This window comes from Gekko japonicus, unplaced genomic scaffold, assembly GCF_001447785.1.
Source record: "Gekko japonicus isolate JY-2015 unplaced genomic scaffold, Gekko_japonicus_V1.1 scaffold360, whole genome shotgun sequence".
NCBI classification, from domain to species: Eukaryota; Metazoa; Chordata; class Lepidosauria; order Squamata; family Gekkonidae; genus Gekko; species Gekko japonicus.
Window position 1 is genome coordinate 324,821 of NW_015172015.1, and position 23,083 is coordinate 347,903.

The following is a 23,083-nucleotide window of genomic DNA, read 5'->3' on the forward strand; positions in this document are numbered from 1 at the left end:
TCACATAATTATTCTAATTCTCACATGCAAATCGTATTAACTATTGCCTTTTTCTTACTAGGTATTTGCACATTGCAAAGAGCACTTATTGGTTTTCTCTCTGGGAAATATGCACACAAATTACATCCTGTTATATTTTCACCGTGACACAGAAAAATCTGACTATAATATCTCTAAATTGTAGAGGTATTAGAGACAAAATAAAGGCTAAACAGATCTTTTCATCTATTAGGCAGTATCACGCTGATATCATTTTCTTTCAAGAAACCCAACTAACAAGCAAACACAGCAATATAAGCAACTCAGATATGTACCCCAATCAATATATGGCCTATGGATCATCTAGCTCCAGAGGAGTAGCAATCTTAATCTCGAAAAACATTAGATTCACCCCTCACACTTTGAATGCAGATGAAGATGGCGGATATATTTTCTTAAAAGGGGAATTAAATGGCTTTATGACAACTTTGGTATCAATGTATGTACGTAACTTGAGCCAACTTGGATATATCCAGAGCACCTTAAGAAATTAAAAACCTTTCATGAAGGTCCTATAATTATAGGTGGAGATCTTAACTATATAAGTGACCCCAAATTTGACAGATCCTCCCCAAAGAATAGATCTTCTAGAAAAAGGTCTCCACTAACTCAGCTGTCAGGTCTTCACAAACTCCTAATTGAATTAGGAGGTTAACTCATGGTCTAGAATGTGACTACACTTAATTCTCATCTCAATTCAATATTCACATGAGAACTGATGGTATTTTAATATCAAAATCTCTGATATCAAAGATAGCCTCAATGGAAATAGGACAAAAATGTTGGTCAGACTATGCCCCGGTACTATGTAAACTTTATAACCAAGAACAACAACAAAAAAGCTTCAGTTGGTGACTTAACACTTCTTTATTAGCTAACAAAGAGTTCTGTAAAGAAATAGAAAAAGAAATTGCAGATTTCTTTGTCCATAATTTAAATAATAGTGTTGCATTGCCTGTGGTGTGGAATGCTTTCAGGGCAGTTCTCCGAGGGAAAATCATTTCTTTGTCATCAGCCTTTAAGAAAAAAAGAGAGCAATTAAAACATAATCTGGTAGCTTCGATACACGAATTAGAAATAGAACACAAAAAATCTTGTAGTAAGAAAATATACAAAAAACTGTTTGATGAACGAAAAAAAATTAGAAGTGCTTGAAGCCAATAATAATCAAAGAAATATATTATTTACAAAACTACGTTATTGGTATAAAAGCTCCCAATCCCTCCAGCTCCTCTCTTGGAAGGTGGAAAAATGCTTGACTGATAGCCACATTAATAATATCAGAGATTCTAAAGGAGTCCTCCATTCCTCCACATCAAAGATCCTTAAAGTTTTTGAGCAATATTACTCTACCTTATACAGATCTGGGAACCCTTCACCTGAGAACATTACAGATTTCCTGAGTTCAAACAAAAACTTTGGAGCATTGACTATGGAACACCAAGAATTTTTGGAAAAGCCTATCTCAGAAATCAAAATTAACTATATCATAAAAACTTTTAAATGCAATAAGGCACCGGGGCCAGATGGATTTACTTCAGAGTATTACAAAAAGTTTTCTAAAAACCTTACTAAATACCTACAACAGATTATTAACTTATCTTTAAATAGTGGCATTAGTCCAGATTCATGGAAACTTGCAAATGTCATCGTTTTGCCTAAAAAAAGATAGGGATACAACAAACACCAAATCCTGTCGTCCAATATCCATACTCAATTCAGATTATAAGATATTTACGGCTGTCATGACATCACGATTGAATAAGATAATAAATAATTATACCAATATAGACCAGACGGGTTTTATCCCACAGAGGGAACTAATTGACAATATTAGGAAAACAATCAATATCATTCATTACAGGGATGAGCCTGCATGTATTCTGTCCTTTGATATTGAAAAAGCATTCGACATGGTTGAGATCATCTTTGTCCAAAAATTATTAGAAACTATAAACTTTGGCATATAATTTAGGACAGCAATTAAATCACTCTATTCCTCCCTGAAAGCTCAAATTTGGATAAATGGTGCCCACTCAAACCCAATAAACGTATCAAGAGGCACCCGACAAGGGTGCCCTCTCTCACCATTGTTATTTGCTATGGCAATATAACCTTTAGCACACAAAATTCCTGCAATCTTAGGAATGCAAATTAACAGAAAAATATTTAAAGTCTTATTATTTGCTGATGACCTAGTCCTTTATATAACACACCCAGACAAATCTTTACTGATCATCACTAATGTCCTTGACGCTTTCAGCAAGGTCGCAGGATTAAAAGTTAATTTATCCAAAACTCAACTTTACCCCATTAAAATGAGCATGTGAAACGTAAAATTCATTTTAGTATAAGCTGGATCACACATTATTGGGAATATCTGGGGTTAAAATTCCTTTGGATTTAAATGTGTTACTCCGTTTAAACTTTTTAGTACTAGCAAACAGATATCTACTGTGGTTAAGCAATGGACAGCTCAGCCATCATCCTTAACAGAACAAGTTGATCTAGTCAAAAGTTTTCTATTTCCTAAATTTTCTCCATGAGAACGCTACCTATTCATATTCCAAATACTCTTCTAGATAAATGGCAAAAGGAATTTATCAAGTTCATATGGCAATCCAAACACTCCAGAGTAAACCTTACTACACTCAAAAGACCAATAAAACAAGGAGGTTTAGGTGTCTGCGATCTCAAAATATACTACCAGATCATACTCTTGGCAAATATAGTGAAATATTACAACAATTCTTTTAAGGCAGACTGGAAACTCAGAGGATACTTACATTGCCCCATACTCATTTCAAGAAATATTATGGTGTTCACAAAATAATAGCAGCCATCCACAACATTATGATAATCCTTTTCTGGATGCTATGCTTAGGGTATGGCATATAAGGCACAATCTAATTTCACCACCAACTTCATTACTTACTACCTTTGTAGGCCAACCCTGGTTCAAACCAGGAATGCATAAAACATCATTCCAACTTTGGCGTGAGGCACCCCTTACTTGGTTTATAGACGTCACTGCACATGGTTTATTGCAAGGTAAGGTGAAAATGGAAGACGATCATGATATCAAAATTCCCTGGTTTGAATATCTGCAGCTTAGTAGTCTCATCAATTTATTAAATCTTAATACTCCCCTGCATTTGTCCTATACCAAGGGTGGCCAAACTGCAACTTGGGAACCACATGCGGCTCTTTCACACATATTGTGTGGCTCCCAGCAGGATGGCTGGGAAAGGGGAATCATGCCTCCCCAACAGGTCTTCCCTTCCCTAGCCAGTGTCCCCCCCCCCTCGGAGCAGAGAAAGAAAGCAACTTTAACTTTAAATGTGTTCTCAAAGCCCCCCCCCCCCCGGCCGGCTTAGAGAAGACATTTGTCTCTTTAAATATCCTTATCAGTATCTGTTTTTACCCCTTTTGTTTTTATTTCTGGCCATATTATTTAATGTTAACGTTAATAAAAAGCAAATTTGCATATTTTCCAATAAAAACGTGTGTAATATTTGTTCATGTCTTGCGGCTCTCAGACATCTGATGTTTCTTCAGTGTGGCTCTTACGTTAAGCAACTTTGGCTACCCCTGTCCTATACAGACTTTGAGAAACTATTAATTCAGAAGCAGACTCCTGTTAAAAATCTTACATCCAAAATCTATACCAGGGGTGGCCTAACTTGTATAACGTAAGAGCCATATAGAATAAATGTCAGATGTTCGAGAGCTGCAAGACATGAACAAATATTACACACGTTTTTATTGGAAAATATGCAAATTTGCTTTTTATTAACATTAAATGAGACTGCGAAGAGGTAAAGATATTGATAATGATATCTATTTGTCCAATGATATTTATTTGTCTAAGAGAGAGAAAGAGAGAGAGAGGTGGAAAGAAATAATGAAAGAGGTAGAGAGAAAGAGAAAGCGAAACAAAGCAAATATATGGGGAGGGAGGAGAAGGAAGGAAGAGAGAGAAAGGAAGGAAGAAAGGGAAAAAGAGAAAGAAAGTTGGAAAGAAAGCAAATAGATGGGGAAGGAGACAGGAAGGGGGAAAGAGAGAGAGAAAACAAAGAAAGCAAATTGGATGGGAGGGAGGGGGAAGAAGGAAGGAAGAGAGAAAGAAAAAAGAAAGCAAATGGGGAGGAAGGAAGGAAGAGAAAGAGAAAGGTGGAAAGAATGAAAGAAGTGGGACGAAAGAAGGAGCGAGAGAAACAGAAAGAAACAAATAGATGGGGGAGAAAAGAAGGAAGGAAGGAAATAGATGAGGGAGGGGAGAAAGGAAGGAATGAAGAGAGAGAGAGAAGAAGGAAGGAAAGGAGAAAGAGAGAGAAAGGTGAAAAGAAAGAAAGAGGTTGGAAAGAAAGCAAATAGGGGAGGAAGGAAGGAAGCGGGAGAGAGAGCGAGAGAGGTGAAAAGAAAGCCAATAAACGGGGAGGGAGAAAGGGAGAGGTAGAAAGAAAGCAACTTTAGCTTTAAATGTGTTCTCCAACTCCCACCCCACACCCCATGACAGCTGGCTTGGCTTGGAGAAGTTATTTAAAGCGACAGATGCCTTCTCCAAGCCGGCCTGCGGGGGGGGGTGCTTTGAGAACACATTTAAAGTTGCTTGCTTTCTATTCCCCCCCACCTGAAGCCTGCCGAGGGAGGGGAACACTGGCAGGGGAAGGGAAGACCAATCAGGGAGACATGCCTCCCCTTCACTTCCCCAGCTGCCCTGCTGGGAGCCACACAATATTTGTGAAAGAGCCACATGTGGCTCCCGAGCCGCAGTTTGGCCACCCCTGATCTATACTATGCTGCTACAATCTAATAACTCCAATTTGTTACAATACCAAAAAGCCTGGCATACAGATATCCAAAAGGAATTATCGGAATCACAATGGGCTCAAATATGGAGCTCCTCCGCTTACACTTTTAAATGTTATAATATCCAATTATTAATGTTTAAAGTTATATCTAGATGGTATTTAACGCCTGCCAAGCTCTCTTGTGTTACTCCTACTATATCATCAGCATGTTGGAAACAATGTGAATAAATGTTTCTGCATAGCTGGTGGGAATGTAAAGAATTAACAAATACTGGACTCAAATACTGACATGCATTAAAGATTATACAGAATATGACATACCAAAAACATCAGAAGCAGTTCTTCTTAACTTGTAGGATATCCTGAGAATCCCTAGGGAACGTAAAGAACTACTCCTGATAATGGTGACTGTTGCAAAGAATCTTCTCGCCTTACAATTAAAAAACCAAACACATCCCTACCTTACAACAGTGGATTAACAAATTCAAAGAATATTGGTATTCTTGATAAGATTTCAGATTGTATTGCAAGAACTGCGAACAACCAGACTCAGACCGACCTGTTAGAAAAATGGTCTCTGATATTAAACGAACTGTGGTCAGGGTTCCCGAAATATGCATTAGTAGTATAAAATGTTTAACCTCTCCTACTAGATTTTATTAACTCTAGGCATTTATATAGGTCAATTCGAGGGTGTTAATTCTTGTATTCTATGGTATATAACTAACAAAAACAACCAAATACTCTATACTCAATACTACGAAGTGCTGTGTTGACATGTAAACTGATAAAAACGTGCATGTATGTTTCAGCACCTGAGTATGATGCTTTATATGCTTTGTACCTTTGCAATATATCTTTCAGTAAAATGCTATTAAAAAAATCTTATCTGCCATCAGTGTTTCATTTCTTCTTGACAGTTTGCTTCCTAGAAAAATAAACTTCCAAGATTATAATCCATTGTTGACCACACGACTGGATAAGAGGTGGATCTACAAAGACGTGCTGTTCTATTAATTATTTTGATTGGTGGACAAAAATATCTGAAGATCACCCTCCCAGGCTTTCTTTCAGCTATGAGTTAACCATTAATTTTGTGATGTTGATGATTTAATGTAGAAAGCCTTTGGCTCTTTAACTGATGCATTTTGTTTTTCCTGTTTTGACGAAGCATTTGTATGATTGAGATGTCATCATCTAACCTAAACTTCGACACAGATGCTTTTGTTTAAGTGCAATGTTTTACTTTAATCACATAAGTGTTGAGTTTGGGATAAAGTCTTTCACTGGGATAAAATGTTGCATTTTTTCTGTAGTTTTCTCCATAGCTCTAACCTTTTCCCCAGGGTTAGCTCCTATGCACTAGAATGTACTGCCACCTTTCCCATTTCTTTGACCTCTCCTTCCTCTTATCCCTCTTATTTTCTCTTGCCTTCAGTTTGCTCCTGTAGAACGATGGAACACATGGGCCTATTTCTTTCTTCCTCCAATCTTCTTGTTCTTTCTTTCTCCACTTCTGTTTTTCAAGGAAAATAAGCCAGAGTGATTTTGCCTATAGCTCTTCTCTTCTTTGCAAAAACTGAGGGAATTCATGTGAGGGAAAGTTGCATGTGCAGAGCTGCTTGAGCCCCTCAGTGATTTGAGTGTGAATGCTGTTCTGCTGCAGGTGTGGTAGAGAACATTCTGCTCTTTTCCTGATACAATACTCAGTCCTGGCAACTGAGATACTGGAAATTTGAGCCTTTGCCTGTTAGCCATTTTTCCTTGAGATGCAGCAGGTATGTGGAGATGTCACAGAGTATAATTCTGTGATAACAACACTACTGAAGAGACAAGTTAAGATGCAGACTTGGTAAAGAAAATACGACTTGAAAATTAAGGAAGAAAATTATTTGGAAGTGTGATAAGGATTCCAAGAAGAGATGGGCCCCGGTCACACGGAGCATTAGGCACGCTAGAGAGATGGAAAATAGGTGGATTTTCCGGGCGCGATCTCACTGCCACATCTGGGAAGCGTAGAGCTCCTGTGGCGCACCTGAGGCTTCCCACCGAAGATGCGGGGTAAAAAACTAGTACCTCGGAGGTACTAGTTTCTGGAAACTGCAGTGCAAAGGCGGGCATCTGATCACGTTTCCGGTGGTAGTTCCGGCGCCCGCCCATGTCCCCTCGCAAAAAGGTTTTTTCTCCCCCAAGTCTCCACGGATGCGCACAAGCACCCAATGGAGCATGCGCACATTTCAGTTTTAAAAACAAAACACAACCCCGTTTGCCGCGCCGCTCCGCTTCTTTGCCGCGTGTGTGATCGGCACCTCCCCCCAACCACGGGAGCGCGATGGGACCTCAACCCGAAGCCTGATCGCGCAGTCGCGCGTTAGTTTGCTCCAGGGAAACAGCCATGCCCCCCCCCCCGCATTTTCCTGCCCGTGTGGCCGAGGCCGTTATTGTGTTTGTAATTGGATTTATAACTTCAGTAATAGAAGCATGTGATACACAGATGTTATGTTATGCCAGGTGGCATGCCTGTGGCATGGCTGTCAAAAGTGGCCCAGGCAGTGGGGGCTTATGAACATTCCTAGAGATGGACAGGAGTGCCCGTGGGCCTGGTTGTGGCCTGTACTGCTGCTCCATGGTTCAGTTAGCAAGAGGTTACACTGCTCCGAGATTAGTTTAATATTGGCCATAGCTTTAAGTGTTGAAATATTTTTGTGTGTCATTTTTATTGTGTGTGTTTTGTGAGCTGCCTTGTCATTTTGGTTCAGGTTGGAAGTTGGGATGTAAAGTGAATAAATAAATAACTTGGGGTGCATGTGCAACTTTTCTTTAAAAAGGTGCTTTGTGCGTCAGTGTAAGGAAAAGCAGTTAACTGATATAGACATATTCTTGAGATTACTGTGGCATCTTCTGCTGTGCTATTTGAATAGCTTTGTGACAATATTGCTTTTAACTTGCTGGAAGCAGGGAATAGTAGAGGGATATTAATTGTATTTCTGCTGTGCTTTTCTGGGGCATAGCACTGAGACTCTTTAAAGAGATTGCTTGATCTCTTTTGTTTCATTGGGGGGCTTTTAACCTGGGTCTGCGTGTGTGTGGCCTGTAGAACATGACCTTTTAGAGGCTGCTGCAAGCTGAGCCAGGCTGGGTCAAGCTTGTATATTCTAATTATTGTTGTGCTCTAAAATTATTTCCTTGATGTTGCTTGATGTAGTTGATCTACTATGATGATTTTTCTGAAGCAAAATAATGGAAAATATGTGGTAGCTGGCTCAGGCTTAGAAAGAAAATAGTGATTAGCATATTAAGGGTCAGCATTGATAGATGCAGGCTGGACTTGGAACACCTTCAGCTAAGGGATATTTGTACTGGGCTAGGGTGGACTGGGAAAACTTGCAGAATATATATTGGATTTGGGTTAATAGTCTGCTTTTTCAGTGGACTTGAAGCCAGAACAGTGTTTTGTTTTTAAACGGTGCTCCTTTGCTTTTTGCTTCTGTTTCAGACAATATGTGGAGCAATACTGTGAAAACTCCCCTGTCTGTATTTACATGCGAGATGAGGTAAGTCAACAAACCCTCTTCTCAGCCATCTCCCTTCATCTGCCACTGAAAATAACAGGGTATACCCAGTGCAGATTTCCAGCCTGGAAAATTTGTTCCTTCTCTGAGCTCACTGGAGAGGGGAAATGGAAGAGCTTTGGTCTCTTCAAAGCTTGATGTGTTTGTAATGGGGGGAGGAAAACAAACCTCTGCTGGAACATAATCATGGGTAGCTCAGCACAAGCCTCTGAGCCCATAAAACATTTTCAATGACCTGTTTGTATGTTTTTTTCAAATTCTTTTAAAGCCCAAGAGTCACAACAGAGGTTTCATTTTAATAAATATTTGATTTTTCCATGTTTTGATCTCTGCTGCTTTTATGTTTTTGTTTAATATTTTTACGTCAGTATTTTGGAGTTTGCCCCCAAATAAATGCCAGCTTTCCCTTGTATTTCTTACTGGGCTTTGGGCAGATCACTCTAATGCTGAGGCCACAAGATAGTGGGTAATGGTTCTGCAATTTTTTGCTGGGTGGCTAGGTTTTTTCTTTCCACTCTCTTGTTTTTAACTCCTTTGGTGGAAATTGTCCCCCACAATCATACACAATTAAGTACATTTGAATTACTTAATCCTACAGAAAACATGAACATGTGAGGAGCCCTGAGATCTTTGAGTATCATTGCTAGTTAGAGTAGGAAGTATTGTGTTAAGTGACTAACCATGCCATCCTAAGCAGAGTTACACCCTGTACATTGAAGTCATCAATATATCTAATTCTTAACATGGCCGAATCTGTGGATACTTAAATACAGAGATTGGGGCCAAGAATGGACAAGGCAGACCTTTCTACAAATCTGAACAATGCCTGAGCTTTGCAGAAAAATCTGATTTTTTTTTAAAAAGGATTAACCTGCCAAAGAAGCTGTGCCCGTAGCTTTAAAAAATGAATGCCTTCAGTTGCCATTGCTAGGTAATCACAACAGTTTTGCCAGCATTCAAGCTTTGTTTTCTGTAAGAAAAAGGTGTGGGGGGGGGCAGGGCACTTTCCAGGGCTGTTTTAGCCTTTGCGGGAGGACTCATAGGCTTGGCAACAACCACCAGGTGATGTGCTATCATACAACTTGCATGACTGTTCCAGGCCCGGCTGCTTGCTGCTGCTCAACAGCAACCACCCCATGCAAGCCAGTGTGGTGTAGCGGTTAGAGTTTTAGTCTAGGATCTGGGAGGGAGGTCCATGTTCACATCACCACTCTGCCATGGAAGCTTACTAGGTGACCTTGAGCTAGTTACATATTTTCAGGCTAACTTACCTCACAGTGTTGTTGTGAAGATAAAATGAAGGAAAAGAGAATGATATAAGCTGCTTTGGGCCCCCTTTGTGGAGAAAGGTAAGGTAAAAATGAAATAAATAAATAATAAATGTAGGTGAAGGTGAGGGGCAAATGAAAGGTAAGTTGATGGATGGTTGGGAACAAGAAAAGGGGAGTCTTTGGGGATTGCCAGGGTGGAAGAAAAAAGGAAATAGTGTGGGGGAGAGGGGATATAGGGGAAAATGAGGGCTATCTCACAAGTCCTTGCAGGTTCCCCACTCTGCAACTGGGCCTGGCCTGGTGACTGGCACTGCACTACTGGGTCACAGTTTTCCCAGGCAGAGGCTGCCAGGAAGAGGGAAGGAGAGAAAGCTGAAGAAAATGGGGCAGACAATGGTAGGTTTGCTGGTGGGTGGGAAGGAGAGAAGAAAGAAGGGAAAGGGGGAAAGGCTATGGGAATTTTCATGGAAGGCAAAGACATACTTGAGGGTACATGAGGGTAAGTTTCTAATTATTCCTTGGTGTCATTTTTCAGCATGGGGCCTCTTCAGAACTGATAAACAGTATCTGCTTCCATCTTTTGCAGGTGACTGGACAAACTGCTCTAGAGAAGACAACTCTGAAGTCACTTGGTCTGACGGGGGGCAGTGCTATCATCAGGTTGGCGGAAATCACAGCTTTTCCCTATGAATGAACTCTTTTTTCCTCTGTTTTTCACATGGGATAGGTAGTTTTGTTTCACTTTTGAGAAGTGGGGGGGAAAGCATATAAGGAAATGTCCAAATATCAACATTTCTAGTGCTTAGTGATTATTTGTTGTTTATCTGAAGCTACTTCTTGTATGCACTTACTTCAGGCACTGGCTCTGACCCCTCAATGCTGCTGGAAGGAATTTGTGCACAAAACCTGCCATTACATTGTCTTCATTTCTAGCAGCATAGACAGCTGTGTTTTGCACTAATTCTTGCTGTGCTGATCCTTGTATACATTAGGACAGTGGTTTTGAGACTGCGGGTTGGGACCCAGAACTGGATCATAACTCTTTGGCAGCTGGGTCATAAGGTCAGGAGGGAGGAATAATGGGATATGCTGGAGGAGGAGGCCCTTTGAGGCTTGATAAGTAATTTTGGTTTGCCTCTGCATAGTGTATGTGACACAGCCTGTTGTTCAGTAATGCTATATGTCTATAAATACTAAATATGTAAATGTGTTCAGTGTTAACTGCTGTGAGAATCCTGCATTTTGTATTGGGGAGGGGGGAGGTAGTGTGGAGTTATATTGGAAGTGAGTCCCAACAAATATAGTCATCCAGCCATCTGTGAATGTTTGTGGAGTGAGACCTCCCCCCCCTCCCCGTAGTTTCTTGCGCTTCCTGAAATGTTGCTGTTGGGAGGCAGCAGACGCGCTCAGAAACAGCATGGGAAGCAAAGCAACTACTTGCGGGGGGGGGGGGAATGGTCTACAGAAGTTGCCACAATTTTCCCACAAATATGCCATTTTGTTGGAGGCACCGTTGAATATGTGTAAGCTTAAAAGTAGTTTACACTTCAAAAAGTTTGAGAACCACTGCATGAAGTGAATTCCTTTTACTAAATGCTGTTCTCCATACCTTGAGAATCAGCAGAATGCCTTAAATAAACTAAACAGATATTCATATTCTCTTCTTTACTGAGTGTGCTTGGTAAAGCTGTTGGGGCAGGGCATACTCTGTAGTGGCACACACTTTGTAGTGTTTTTCTCCTGACTCTTGTCCTTTCACTAACAGATATAAACCTTGTTTTTTTGTCATGCTGATGTGTGGTCCTTAATTTTTTGTTTTGTTTTGCTTGGAGCTGATTTTGTTTATTTTGACTTTTACTGACTTTTTAAAATCTTGGTTGTAGCTCTTAAGGTTATATCTTTCAACTGTTTATCAACATGGATGGCCTTTTATGATTTTTTTCTATTTTCTTTGTTGAAATTGCTTCAGAAGTCCTTTGATCATATAAGTACTTGGAATAAATAAATACTTTCTCAAGCATGCTACTTAAATCCCTGACTAGATGTTTTAGCCTTTTTCTTTCACACACACTTTACTTCAGGATATCTCTCCTCACATGTTGTTGCTCTTTTTTTGTGATCCCTCTGAGAGTTGCTTCACATGTTACCTGAAAAGATTGGTTTCTGCTTTCTGAGTTTTTTAACCGTATGTTTTCTGTAATGTCTGAAGGAAACAGAAATAGTTTCTTCCCTGTGTGTTTATGTGTATGTCTCCTGTTCATATAGTTGTACAGAAATGGTTTACACATTGGGGAATGATGGAAGACCTGTCTTTTCCTATGAAATAATCCTGGATTATGGCCTGAGAAAAACTACCTTCTATTAACAGATGCTTGCCCTGTTTTCATGGACCAAAAATTAGAGTCCTTAGGTCAAGACACCACTTTAGTTAATATAAAGGGTAGCACCTGTTTTTATTAATCAGTTGTGTGGAATACAACGTGCTCAGATTTGTTTGTAACTCTTTGAAGGCATTATTTAATTTGTTTTCATTGAGCAGTTTGAGTTAGGGATGAAGTAAACATTTTCAGTGTCAGCAATGATTTCATTCTTCCTTGTATGTCTTTTTGTAGGGTAATCTCAAAGAAATCTACCCTCTGTGGCCATGCAGAAGCTAGGAATCATGGATCTCCCACTAAAGAGCTAATACCAAGGGCAGCTTCCAGGGAAGAACCAGAGGGTATGTCCCTGTTTTATACAAAAGTACATTCCCGACAAGCTTGGCCTGCGGTGATGAGACCTTCTCTGCCACCAGATGCATTGATAAGCAGGGCTGCAATAAAGGACAGCTCAGTCGAGCTTTTCTCCCTCAGAGCCTATACCTTCCTCATTTATTACTTTTATAGGCAGTGAACAGCATCTGGGCAGAAGTATTCCTGAACCTGTGACGCCTCCAGTGTCAGATGTGCCATTATCAAACCTAACAACGTTTCTGTCCAGTCCTGGTGGGCCCTCCAAGCCAAAGAAGTCAAAGAACAGCCAAGAAAAACTAAAGGTGCAAAAAAAGGTAGTGGTTTGACTTGCTTAGAGTATACCGGGTTGGAGCGATATTGCTATTTTTCTGTTGCTACTTCGTCTTCTCCAAATGGGCTCTTCTAACTACTTTGGCTCTGCAAGACTAGTGTCACTGCAAAACTTTCCCCAGCTAAGCCTTGCTTAGGCTGTCCTCCAGAAGTAGGAAATAGGGCTCTTCTGTCCCCCAAGGTAAACCTTGTCCTTGGTTCATCTGGCTTTGCTTCCCTCTCCATCTGACATCTAGTGGAATTTCTGAGGTCTTTGTTTCTGAGCTGAACAACGCATATAACTAAAGATTTTTTAAAAACATAAGCGTTTAGTAAAAGAAAGACATCTGGGAATTCTAGACCAAGCTTATAGGGACAACAAGCACCAGTAGACATAGCTCCTTGGTTGTACCCAATATCTGTTCAGGAATGTAACAGTCCATTCTCCTGAAAAGCTCATAGTAGAAATAGAAAATACTTTCCTAGTCAAATGATCCGTATTCATTTGTACTCAGAAATGGCTTGTCTTTTGTGGTCTCTGGAGTTTAATACCACCCAACTATAACCCATTTTGAATGAACAAAACTTTTGTCACTGAACCAGGTGAAACAGTTCACTGTGGATACTGCTTGCCTGGTTCTATAGGAGAGGGGAGAGACCACTTAATTCTGAAGGATATAGGTAAAGTGGTAGCTAATTGTCACTGATTTTATTCAGTTCTTATCCTAGATTGAGGCCCACCCTAGCTTTTTTTGCATAGTTTTGTTTATAGCTATGGAAACCTGTTGTTGCCTAGAGAAAAAGGTCCTTTCCCTGCCAAAATTATAGCTCACTTAAGAGATGCCCCTGGACTCTGCCTTCCCAGAGCTAGTGGAGAACAGTCTTGGGAACAGCTGCAGGTTCTGTTGGAGGTTTCCCTCCCTTATGTTAAACAGCATGTGACCTTGACTGCTGCTTTCAGGCTTTTTGATCTCGGGTGCCTTTGCCACTGATTGATTACATTGCACTCCCTCCTCCATTCTTTCCATTCCCTCTCCTTGCTCTCATCAGCAGCTCCAGGATGGGGCTGGCCACATGGCATCTGCTTTTTGTCCCTTTTCAGTCCAGAGGAGGAAGAAAAAAAACCCAAAACAAAACAAATTATTTTTAAACATCAAAGGTCCATTTTTGCAAAAGAATCTTCCCATTAATGTTGTGCTTGTGTGTGGTTTTGGATTTGATGGAAGAGGCTGGATAAAATCTGTGCCAGCATCCGTCTACTTCTAGGCTGGGGATGGTTTACAGACTAGTCATGTTTTGGCTTTGATGTCAAAACATTAATTATTAGAAGGTAGCTTTACTTCAAATTCCCCTAGAAATCAGAGAATTGTGCAGCAAGGAAGAAGCTCAGCCCCTTGCTGTAAAGTCACAGCATGCTGTACCTACAGTCATTTGACACAGTGATACTTAGGCATATAATAGGTAGCACTGAGTGGCATAGTTACAGTATGCCCCATGGAGAGCCTATAATCTGTTGGTGACAGATCTCTCAGAGGTTCATTTTAGGCATCAAAACTAAAGAGGATGGAAGATGACTACTAATTTCACATTTATCCTCTCCTCAAGTGTTTTTTGCGATGGATCACAGAATAAAAGAACCATGGTCACACCCTGCACGTGTTGCCTCTTAAGTGGTTCTTGTCCTCCTTCTCTGAAGGCTGTGATTGGATCATGGGACATCTGTCATGACTGGATGATACTGTAGTGAGAAATGCAGCTCTATTAGCCCATTAGTTCCAGCTCCACATCCAAAGCTGATAGCTGACCTGGTAAATGACATACTATTGTGAGGCTGCTAGAAAGGCTTGGTATGTAAGAGGTCCTGTTCCTTTTGTCTCAGGTTTTTGGCAGCCATCCCTAGCCACACTAGAAGTTGCCAGTATCCTGCATTTGTTTAATATTCTGTAGAGAGGAATGTGTTGTATTGTTTTTGTCCTCAAGTCAATTACTTGTTTCTAGACATAGCCCTTCTGGGATATGCTTCAATTATTCACCAGTCAATGCTGTTGAGAGAAGAGCTGCAAGTTGACCGCTCTGAGTTTGGGAGTATTTCATATCAAACTAGTTGCACAACTGAATGGAAAAGACCGTAACATTCTGAAATCTATCTAGACTTCATTTTGTGCTCTCCATGGCAAGTGACATTGGAACATTGGAGAACTCAGTGCTTATTGTCTCTTTAGTGAAGATATAGTACATCAAAGCCAAGCCCAACTAAATATGCAGTAGAATAGAATCTGAATTGAGAGTGCAGGAATATGGCACTTGCCTGTGGAGTTTGTATTTTACTATCTAATCATGTCCTCCATAATGAACATTTACTTAATGTTTCTCTGTGTGTCCTCTTTGTCCCTCTGTGAGAGATTCAGCTGTAGAAGTAATGGTACTAGATGTTTTAGTTCATTGTTCTTAGAATAAAATGCAGATGTGCTGGTAGGATATTAACTGATGGCTCAGTTCTAGATTCTTTCTTTCCATGCTCATATAGAACTCCAGAATATGGTGTGGGATTCATCTTTTCCTTCAGATTTTGCTTGAAGGGCTAGTGACATGGTGGAAAAGAGAACAACATGTTCTAAAAGGTGTGCAAGTGATCCCCATCATAGAAAACTTGGCCTAATGGCTGGCTAATTTTATCAGAGTTGACTTCTATGACAGTTGAAAATAATTTGTCGGTACCACTAATACCTACTATACTACTCTGTTGGAGGATGACAACCAAGATTTTGTGATACAGGCAGCTCTCTTCTGGCAGTCTATTTGGAGGAGGAGCCCTAGGCTGTCAGTACAAGACACTCACCCACCCTGTTCTGCTGCTGGTGCCAGTCTCTAAACAGCCAGAGTTAGGCGACAGGAGTCTTTGGAAGAGGATAGATTGGCAGCTCACGGGTACTCCCTGTACTGTCTGCCCAGGGAAAGCTACAATCAGGCTCCTTCACCCTCTAGTTAGACCCAACTCTCTTCAGCTTTCTAAAAGTAGCTGAGGGTCCCACCCACGCAACCTCCCTCTTTTAACTTTCCAAATTACCCTTCGGTGCCCACAAATAGAGGAAATCTTGCCTTGTAATTTGTGTTGTCTCTACTGACAATTGAGAGAGACTCCTTCTATTCCCAGAGGGCTTGTTCAGGGCTGGATGGGGGCTGTTCTGGGGAGAAATGAGAATAAGGTAGGACAGATGATGCTCAGGGATTGAGGGGGTGGGAAGGAATACACAGACAGGGATGTGCTAGAGACATCAGGGCGTGGGAGATACGGGTTATATAAATAAGGAATATTTAAGTTTATAAGTCTGGGGCCAAACCAGGCAAATCATTGATGGTCAAGGGTGTTGGGTTTAAAGCAGCCTATTAACACTACCTCTGCCAACCTAGCAGTTAGAAAGCAAGAAATTGCAAGTAGATAAATAGGTACTGCTTCGGTGGGAAGGTAACAGCATTCCATGCACCTTGTCGTTTAGTCATGCTGGCCACATGAACACGGAAACGTCTTTGGACAGCACTGGCTCTTCAGCTCTGAAACAGAGATGAGCACCGCCCCCTAGAGTCGGATTCGACTAGCCTTTGAGCAAGGGAAACCTTTACCTTTATTAACACTACAGACCAAGTGGTGGTGTTGCTTTTTAACTTCGGATTCATTTGCTGTACAGCACCTAATCTAACCTCACAGAACCAATGCACCCTCACTGCTGTCATAAGCAAGTTTTATACACAAACGGAATGGAAACTTTGAGACACCAGTTAAAATATAATTCCGTGTATAGCTCAATATAGATTGGATGCTGTTCTGCTATAAAACCTCTGTGAATAACTTGTCAGCACTGGATGTGCCCGAACTGGTCTTTTACTCTTGCCTGGCATTTCCATATGAGGATTTTCAAAAGCTTCCAGTCTCCATGAATCTGAGGTTTTTCATCACAAGTCCAAATATTTTCATGTCTATACATCTGCTAGGCATCATTTCCAGTAGATATAGTGAGGAATGACCAGTAACTTGCAGAGCTGTTAAAGAAGAGATTCAGAAGTTTAGCAGGGTATATTCTAGGTCATCTCAGTTATGCACACTTTGGGGCCTGGGTCACTTGTTTAAAAGTACCCCCCTTCAGTATCTTCCTGCATGCGCAAAAGGTGTCACAAATAGGGGTGTGACAGTGTTATACATCTAAGGAGGTTTTTGTATGGCATATTCAAACATGAATTCTGAATTGGTACAATTCCACAAAGGCTGTGCCACATAAAACTCTTGGAAAAATTTATAGTAGTTCTTAAAGCATTGCACTAGGTCAAGGCATGTGTAGAACAGGCAAGCCTATATACAGTTAAATGAGCAGATCCTTTTGTGGATAATTTAATAGGCTTTGCATGTACAAAGATCTAGTTCTTTATGCTGTGCTAGTTTTGTGTGTCTTTGGATTCAGTAACTGTAGCGAGATTTGTGCTTTGTCTGCAGAGTTTGGAGCGAGAGGCTGTTGTGTGCCATCCAGATCTCCAGAAGCCATTGGATTCTGGCCTACAAGAGCTTCCTGATGAATTCTTTGAAGTAACAGTAGATGATGTGAGAAAACGCTTGGCCCAGCTTAGAAGTGAGAGGTCAGTTCCTTTTTCATTAGTGGTTGTCAACTACAGAGCCTTTAATGGCTTTTCTGATGTAAAGTGAACCACAGTATTGGTCTTTATTAGGGATGGGCATGAGCTGGAAAAATGTTGTTTGTGTTGGTTTGTGGCCGAACTATGGACCAAACCAGGAGGTTCGTTCACAAACCAAACTGGTTTGTGGCCTTGCAAACCCTGTTGAAAGGGGTCTCAGCCCCTTTAAACAGGGTTTGCAGAAAACCTGAAAACCAGCTGAGCAACAGGGAGCAGCGGGACTTTAATTTTAATGGGACTGCAGCAGACAGCCTGAAACAGCTGAGCAGTGGGAAGCGGCTCCCTGCTGCTCAGCTGTTTCTGTGGCTTTCGCGGGGAACAGAAAGCAGGGATTCAAAGGGAGTCCCTTTAAACCACTACTTTCTGATCTATCCAAGAACTGCCATGAACTGCTTTAAAAGTTTGTGGAAGTTCATGACAGTAGACCCATCATGAACTTTGGTTTGTGAATCATGAACAGGGTTTGCTTTGCGGTTCAGTTCATGCACATCCCAAGTCTGCATTGTGCTGGTTTTGGGAGAATCACCTGAACCTGCATACTGAGAAATCTTTGCCTGTCAGTTGTATATAAAGCTTGCTATGTTCTTGGAGATTTCAGGTCTTGTTTTTAGGTTTCCACTTAAGCAAGCATGCGTGACTGCCTAACACTGAATGTTAATGCTGTCCTGTAAGGGCTGAGGAATGTAGCTCAAGATGTGAAGTAGAAGCTGTGCAATCCCAAGCATGCTTACTCAAAAATAAGGTTCTCTGAGTTCAATGAGCCTGCCTTTCTCCCCTATGTTCTGCCATGACAGCTGTGCTTATCAGAGCAGGGTCTTCTGCAGATGCCAGTCTGTAAATGGGCAAAACCAGAAACTTGCCTGTACACGTTCTGTCTCTTTTGTAGCCCCCACCTTATAGAATGGCCTGGCTGAGGAGGTCAGGAAGACTCCAACTCTCCTGGCTTTCTGCAAACTATGCAAAACTGAACTATTCAAGAGGGCTTGTTTACACAGGCAATAAAGTCGCACTGCACTAAATGTTTCAAAACTTATTTGGGTAAATTATTAGGGATTGTGGTCTGTACTACTGTGTATACCTTACTGAAACTAGGGTCCTATTACATATTTTTTGCATCATTTAATGTGTCATGTTAATACTTTTCTTCAGGGTTTTTTTAGACTACTGGTTGATTCTACAACCCTAATTCCTATTGCATTGTTTATTGAATCTCCATCCTGTCAATTGCATTGACTCACTCTGTGTAACCTACCTTGAGGGAAACTATGAATAACCTAAATAAATAATTAAAAATATGGCCAAGTAAGTGGACATGGGATTGCAGACTTTGACATGGGTTAGAAAGTGATGTGAGCTATTTTTAAATTGGATGTAAGATATAGAAAATCGATGTTTTATGTTCAGATTACATCTGTTTTTTAGATTTATATCCTGTACCATCCTATATGCTTGGAACAGGGTGAAGCAGTTTTTCTGCATACACACATTCCTGTTTCCAAAGGCTCATAATTGCAATAAGAGGTTAATTTGCTGCCTCCTACAGGGCTGAAGGTTTGTTCCTTAGGCTGGGATTTTCCTAGGTGACTTTTAGGCCCATAAATCATATTGGTTTCCAGTAACTGCTGCATTTAGGTCACAGGTTCTTTGGAAATTCTTGGGAATTTTATCTATATTTTCTGTTATCTGCTTAGTTGCCTCTGTTATAAACACTGGAAAGAGAATATTAAGATAGATGAATGGACAACAAAGCTCATGGTTGCTTTGTTTATCTATTGGCAATCCAATTCAGTTTGCTTTGATCATAGGGCTAGTCTGGTCAGGTGCAGATCCAGAAAGCAAATCCCTGCTCCTTGTAAGTCAGAATTCTATTTCCTTTCATTTTCTACACTGATTGTTAATATTAGTAATTTGAAAACTGGAATTTTCATGTCAACATGAGGAGCTATGCCCCAGAATGCAATGGTGGAAATAGTAAATCAGTTTCTGATGAAGGACAATGCCCTACTGCTCCTGAAGGATATTTAAAATAGATATGAGCACATGTACTCTATGTATCAAAATACTGGAGAATTGTGTTTGTACCTAGATTAGTCTACATGATAGGCTGTCATTAGATCCTACTGATGCTGTTTGGATATTTGAAAAGAAAAATTAAATCCAAAGATAAGTAGTTACAACCAGAGGGCCAAACAAGGCAAAATACTAGAAAAGATCTGTGATCAAATCTCCAACATGCTTTTTTGCTAAATAGCATTTGAATGGGGACCAGAATGGGAACGCAAGGGTGAGGAAACACTCTGTTGTTTTTCTTCAGTGTTTGTCTTTGGGGGGGGGGGGGGTTTAGATTGTTTTCTGTCATTTCCCTCTCCACACAGTAGTGAGGTCCTGATCCAAACCTGTCTTCCTGTGCTTGGTATTTAGTAATCAAGAGCATGTGGAGATCACAACTCTTCCAGTGTATTCTCTGGTTTGGCCCCTAGATACAATACTTCCATGTGAAGACAAATTGGGAAGGAGGTTAGAATTGTGATACATTTCAGAACAAATGATGATATTTCATAGTTTTGTTTGGATTTTTTGGACTACTAGATACTTATAAGTGGAAAGTCTATATCAGTCTTCTGGTAAACACATATCATTGATACTTTATGCATGTTTGTATATTTTCATAGACTTTTCTCTTTAAAGCTTTGTGTTTAAAATTTTAAAAATTGCACTGTATCATGCTACTGAAAGCAGGGAGACAATAAGCTCATGTTGACCAAGGGTACTGTGCTGAGAGAACTGGACTGTGGGGCTGGAGATTGCTAAACAGATGAATCAATGAGAAAAACAGTTGGACTTTCTGTTATTTTTATAAGTTCACTGGTTATAGTAAGCCCCTTTACCTCTCATGAGTGTTTGTATTTGAGTACTCTGAGTTGGCTATCAAATGAATTGTTCCTTTGGAATTGTGGTGCAATGTAGGTAAAGCTGAATGGAATTTTCTGTTTAAAGTTGAATTTTCCTTTGGGGACCCATTTGTTAGGTCCCATCCTGCCATTTCCCAAGAGCAGCTTGAAAATTATTATGTTGTTAAAATAAAGCTGGTAGTATAGGCCAGAGGACAGCTGTGAAAGGAGCTCCTAAAATATAAGCTCCCAGATTGCATGGTTTTGAGAGAGATGCTTGTTACAACTTCTTTTCTACACCACAAGGGGGAAATGTGGCAAGGATGCACTATATCTGTTATCAGTGGACTTTTTTTTCCAAGAGAAAATTGCACAATAGATGACTTCAGAAGTTAGATTGTGTTGCAAAGAAGCACAAAGTGGGTGCAAACCAGAAGTGTTAAATTCCAGTCAAGGAAAGGCATGATGTGAAGAAAAAAATGTTGATTTTTTTATTTCTTAAGAATACACACAACCTGAAAGTGTTTTAGTTTACAACCCAAATCACTTCAGCTCTGAAGTCTGCAAACTGCCATTCCTGATCTCTCCATTATTCAAATGCTGGACAGTTCAGTCTTAAAGGGGCAGTAGCATATAAACAAGCATAAAACTTGCGTCAGCTATTACTCCCTGTCACCTCCTCAGAAAAATAAAAAAAATTCTCATATTTACATATGACACAGCAGATAGCATACAGAGATCTGGTAGAAAAATGGCGGGTAGTATTGTGAGTAATACCAAGGTATTGTCTTCTGTGCCACAGTTAGAAAAGATGCTGGTAAGAGGCTGTTCCTAATTGATCATGTCAGCATCTGTGGGGCTCTTATTTCTCTAACCAGACAATTCACATATGCAGGCACACTCAAATCTACCCAAAGATGCATAGGCATATTCATATAGGTATGAAATTTGCTAGGCCGTAGTAGATGTTAAGCTAAAATGATTTGGCTGTAGGGCTTCTGAGATCTGCTCAAGTGTCCACTACTTTTTGCATGTCTTTTGGGGACGTTTAGAAGTCTTTGGAGCACTGTGAGACTTTTGTAACAAAGTTGGGGGTATGTAGGGGAGTATGCCCAAACCTGAGGATATAGAACTTAAGGTGACAGCAGGCTTACTGGATTGTATGGAGTGCTGATAGCTGGCTGTATTGATCTCTGGCAGCATTGGCCTGCTAAATTTCCTCTCTTCCTAGGAAGCATTTGGAAGAAGCTCCCTTGATGACACAGGCACAGCGAGATGCTCAAGTGAAGGAGAAGTTGGAGCGCTATCCAAAGGTAACTGTGTCTTAAGGTCTCTTCCATTTTTGCGTAAATTTTAAAGAGGGAGGTCAACTAGAAGGTGTACATGGTCTTAGGTGTCTAGGCTTTTATTACAACTGACTGTTTCCTCTTGGATACACATCTCCTTCAGTCTCACCAACCAGGTGAATTACTCAGTTGGCAAATGGTTTCATTGTGGCAAAGCATTTGTTCATTAAAGCTGGGTGTGTGACTGGGATGTCACCTCTTCTGCTCCCCTTCTTCACTTATGATATCCCCTTCTTCACTTGTGGCATGCAATTCCAGCACAGACATGATATCACTCTTGCCACATTTGTGGAATCCAGTGGGAATCCATGGTAGTAATAGCAATAACACTTAGCATTTATATAGTACTTTTAGAGTGTTCAAAGGGCTTCACTTGTATTATCTTGTTGTAAGCCAGGTGAGTCGCTATTGCTCCTCATGTTACAGATGAATGGGAATATTCTGGTTTGTAATTCAGTTCAATTACTTATCTTTTGTAATTTCTTATTTGCCATGACATTTTGGGAAGTCATGCTGCCTTGGTCTCAACTGCTGTTTTGTAGAAAGCTGCAGATTTTTGAGAATGAGTTTGTCATGCTCAAAGCCAGAGGGCTACCTGAATAAACACATGTTCTTTGTCTTCACCTAGGTGGTATTGAGAGTGTACTTCCCTGACCGTCATATTCTGCAGGGCTTCTTCCACCCCAATGAAACAAGTAAGAGTATTTTGTTTTCCAGCTGCTGCCTTATAGAGACATCGAGCGACAGCTCTTCCTTTTAGACCCTAGTCTTGCCTCTAGGGTCTTTATTTGGGTGATGATTTAGAAGGATCCACTACAGCTTGGGCACTGTGAGCTATTTGGAGGAAGGCTGTGATTCTGCTTTAAACAGGATGTGTTTCTGACAACTGCTTGGTAGCTTCTCTTCCAGTCCACTTACAGCAGCATTAGTCATGCCCAGATGAAGCTATTGAACAACAGGGTGTTGGTCCAGTATAGTGCCAGACGGAGCCCAAAAAAAGATTTGGAAATACTGAACTTGAATCAGTCACTCTGATTGACCGTGCTGAGGCCAAAAGCAAAACCAGGCTTCCTGCACCTCTAAATAGCAAACAGCTAGAACTTCCTGGTGCATGACAGGGCACACACCCAACTGCGCTTTCTGGTTCTACCTTAGATCCAGGCTCTTCTTTAAAACTAATTGTCTGTTCCTCCCAATGAATACCTATTCCTCCTTAGGCCTGACATGTGTCATTGAAAATTCTTGGAGGGTGGCAGTTCTTTTGCACATCAGCTTCTTCTACTAAGGCTGCCTAGGGTGGATTTCAGAAGCTTCTGCTTTCTTGATGTAAGGTGGTATCACCAAGTCTATGGCCAGTCTATCGCCAGGATGCTGGGTTGGGGTAGGTAAAGATCTGACATGGTGCCATACAGATACTTGAGTGCAA

At 40.7% G+C, this 23,083-nt stretch overlaps 1 protein-coding gene across 2 annotated transcripts in view; it reads left to right on the top strand.

Annotated features, from left to right (window-relative positions):
- Nucleotides 1-23,083, top strand: part of ASPSCR1 (alveolar soft part sarcoma chromosome region, candidate 1) — a 123,943-nt gene that overhangs the window by 54,333 nt on the left and 46,527 nt on the right. The window contains exons 5-11 of one of the 2 annotated variants that reach the window (XM_015420360.1): nt 8,350-8,407; nt 10,283-10,356; nt 12,309-12,415; nt 12,582-12,730; nt 17,224-17,363; nt 21,543-21,624; nt 22,286-22,352. In XM_015420360.1, the coding sequence (XP_015275846.1) occupies nt 8,350-8,407; nt 10,283-10,356; nt 12,309-12,415; nt 12,582-12,730; nt 17,224-17,363; nt 21,543-21,624; nt 22,286-22,352 (677 nt within the window). Of the gene's footprint in view, nt 1-8,349; nt 8,408-10,282; nt 10,357-12,308; nt 12,416-12,581; nt 12,743-17,223; nt 17,364-21,542; nt 21,625-22,285; nt 22,353-23,083 lie in introns of both variants that reach the window. The other variant, XM_015420359.1, reaches the window with a different exon arrangement.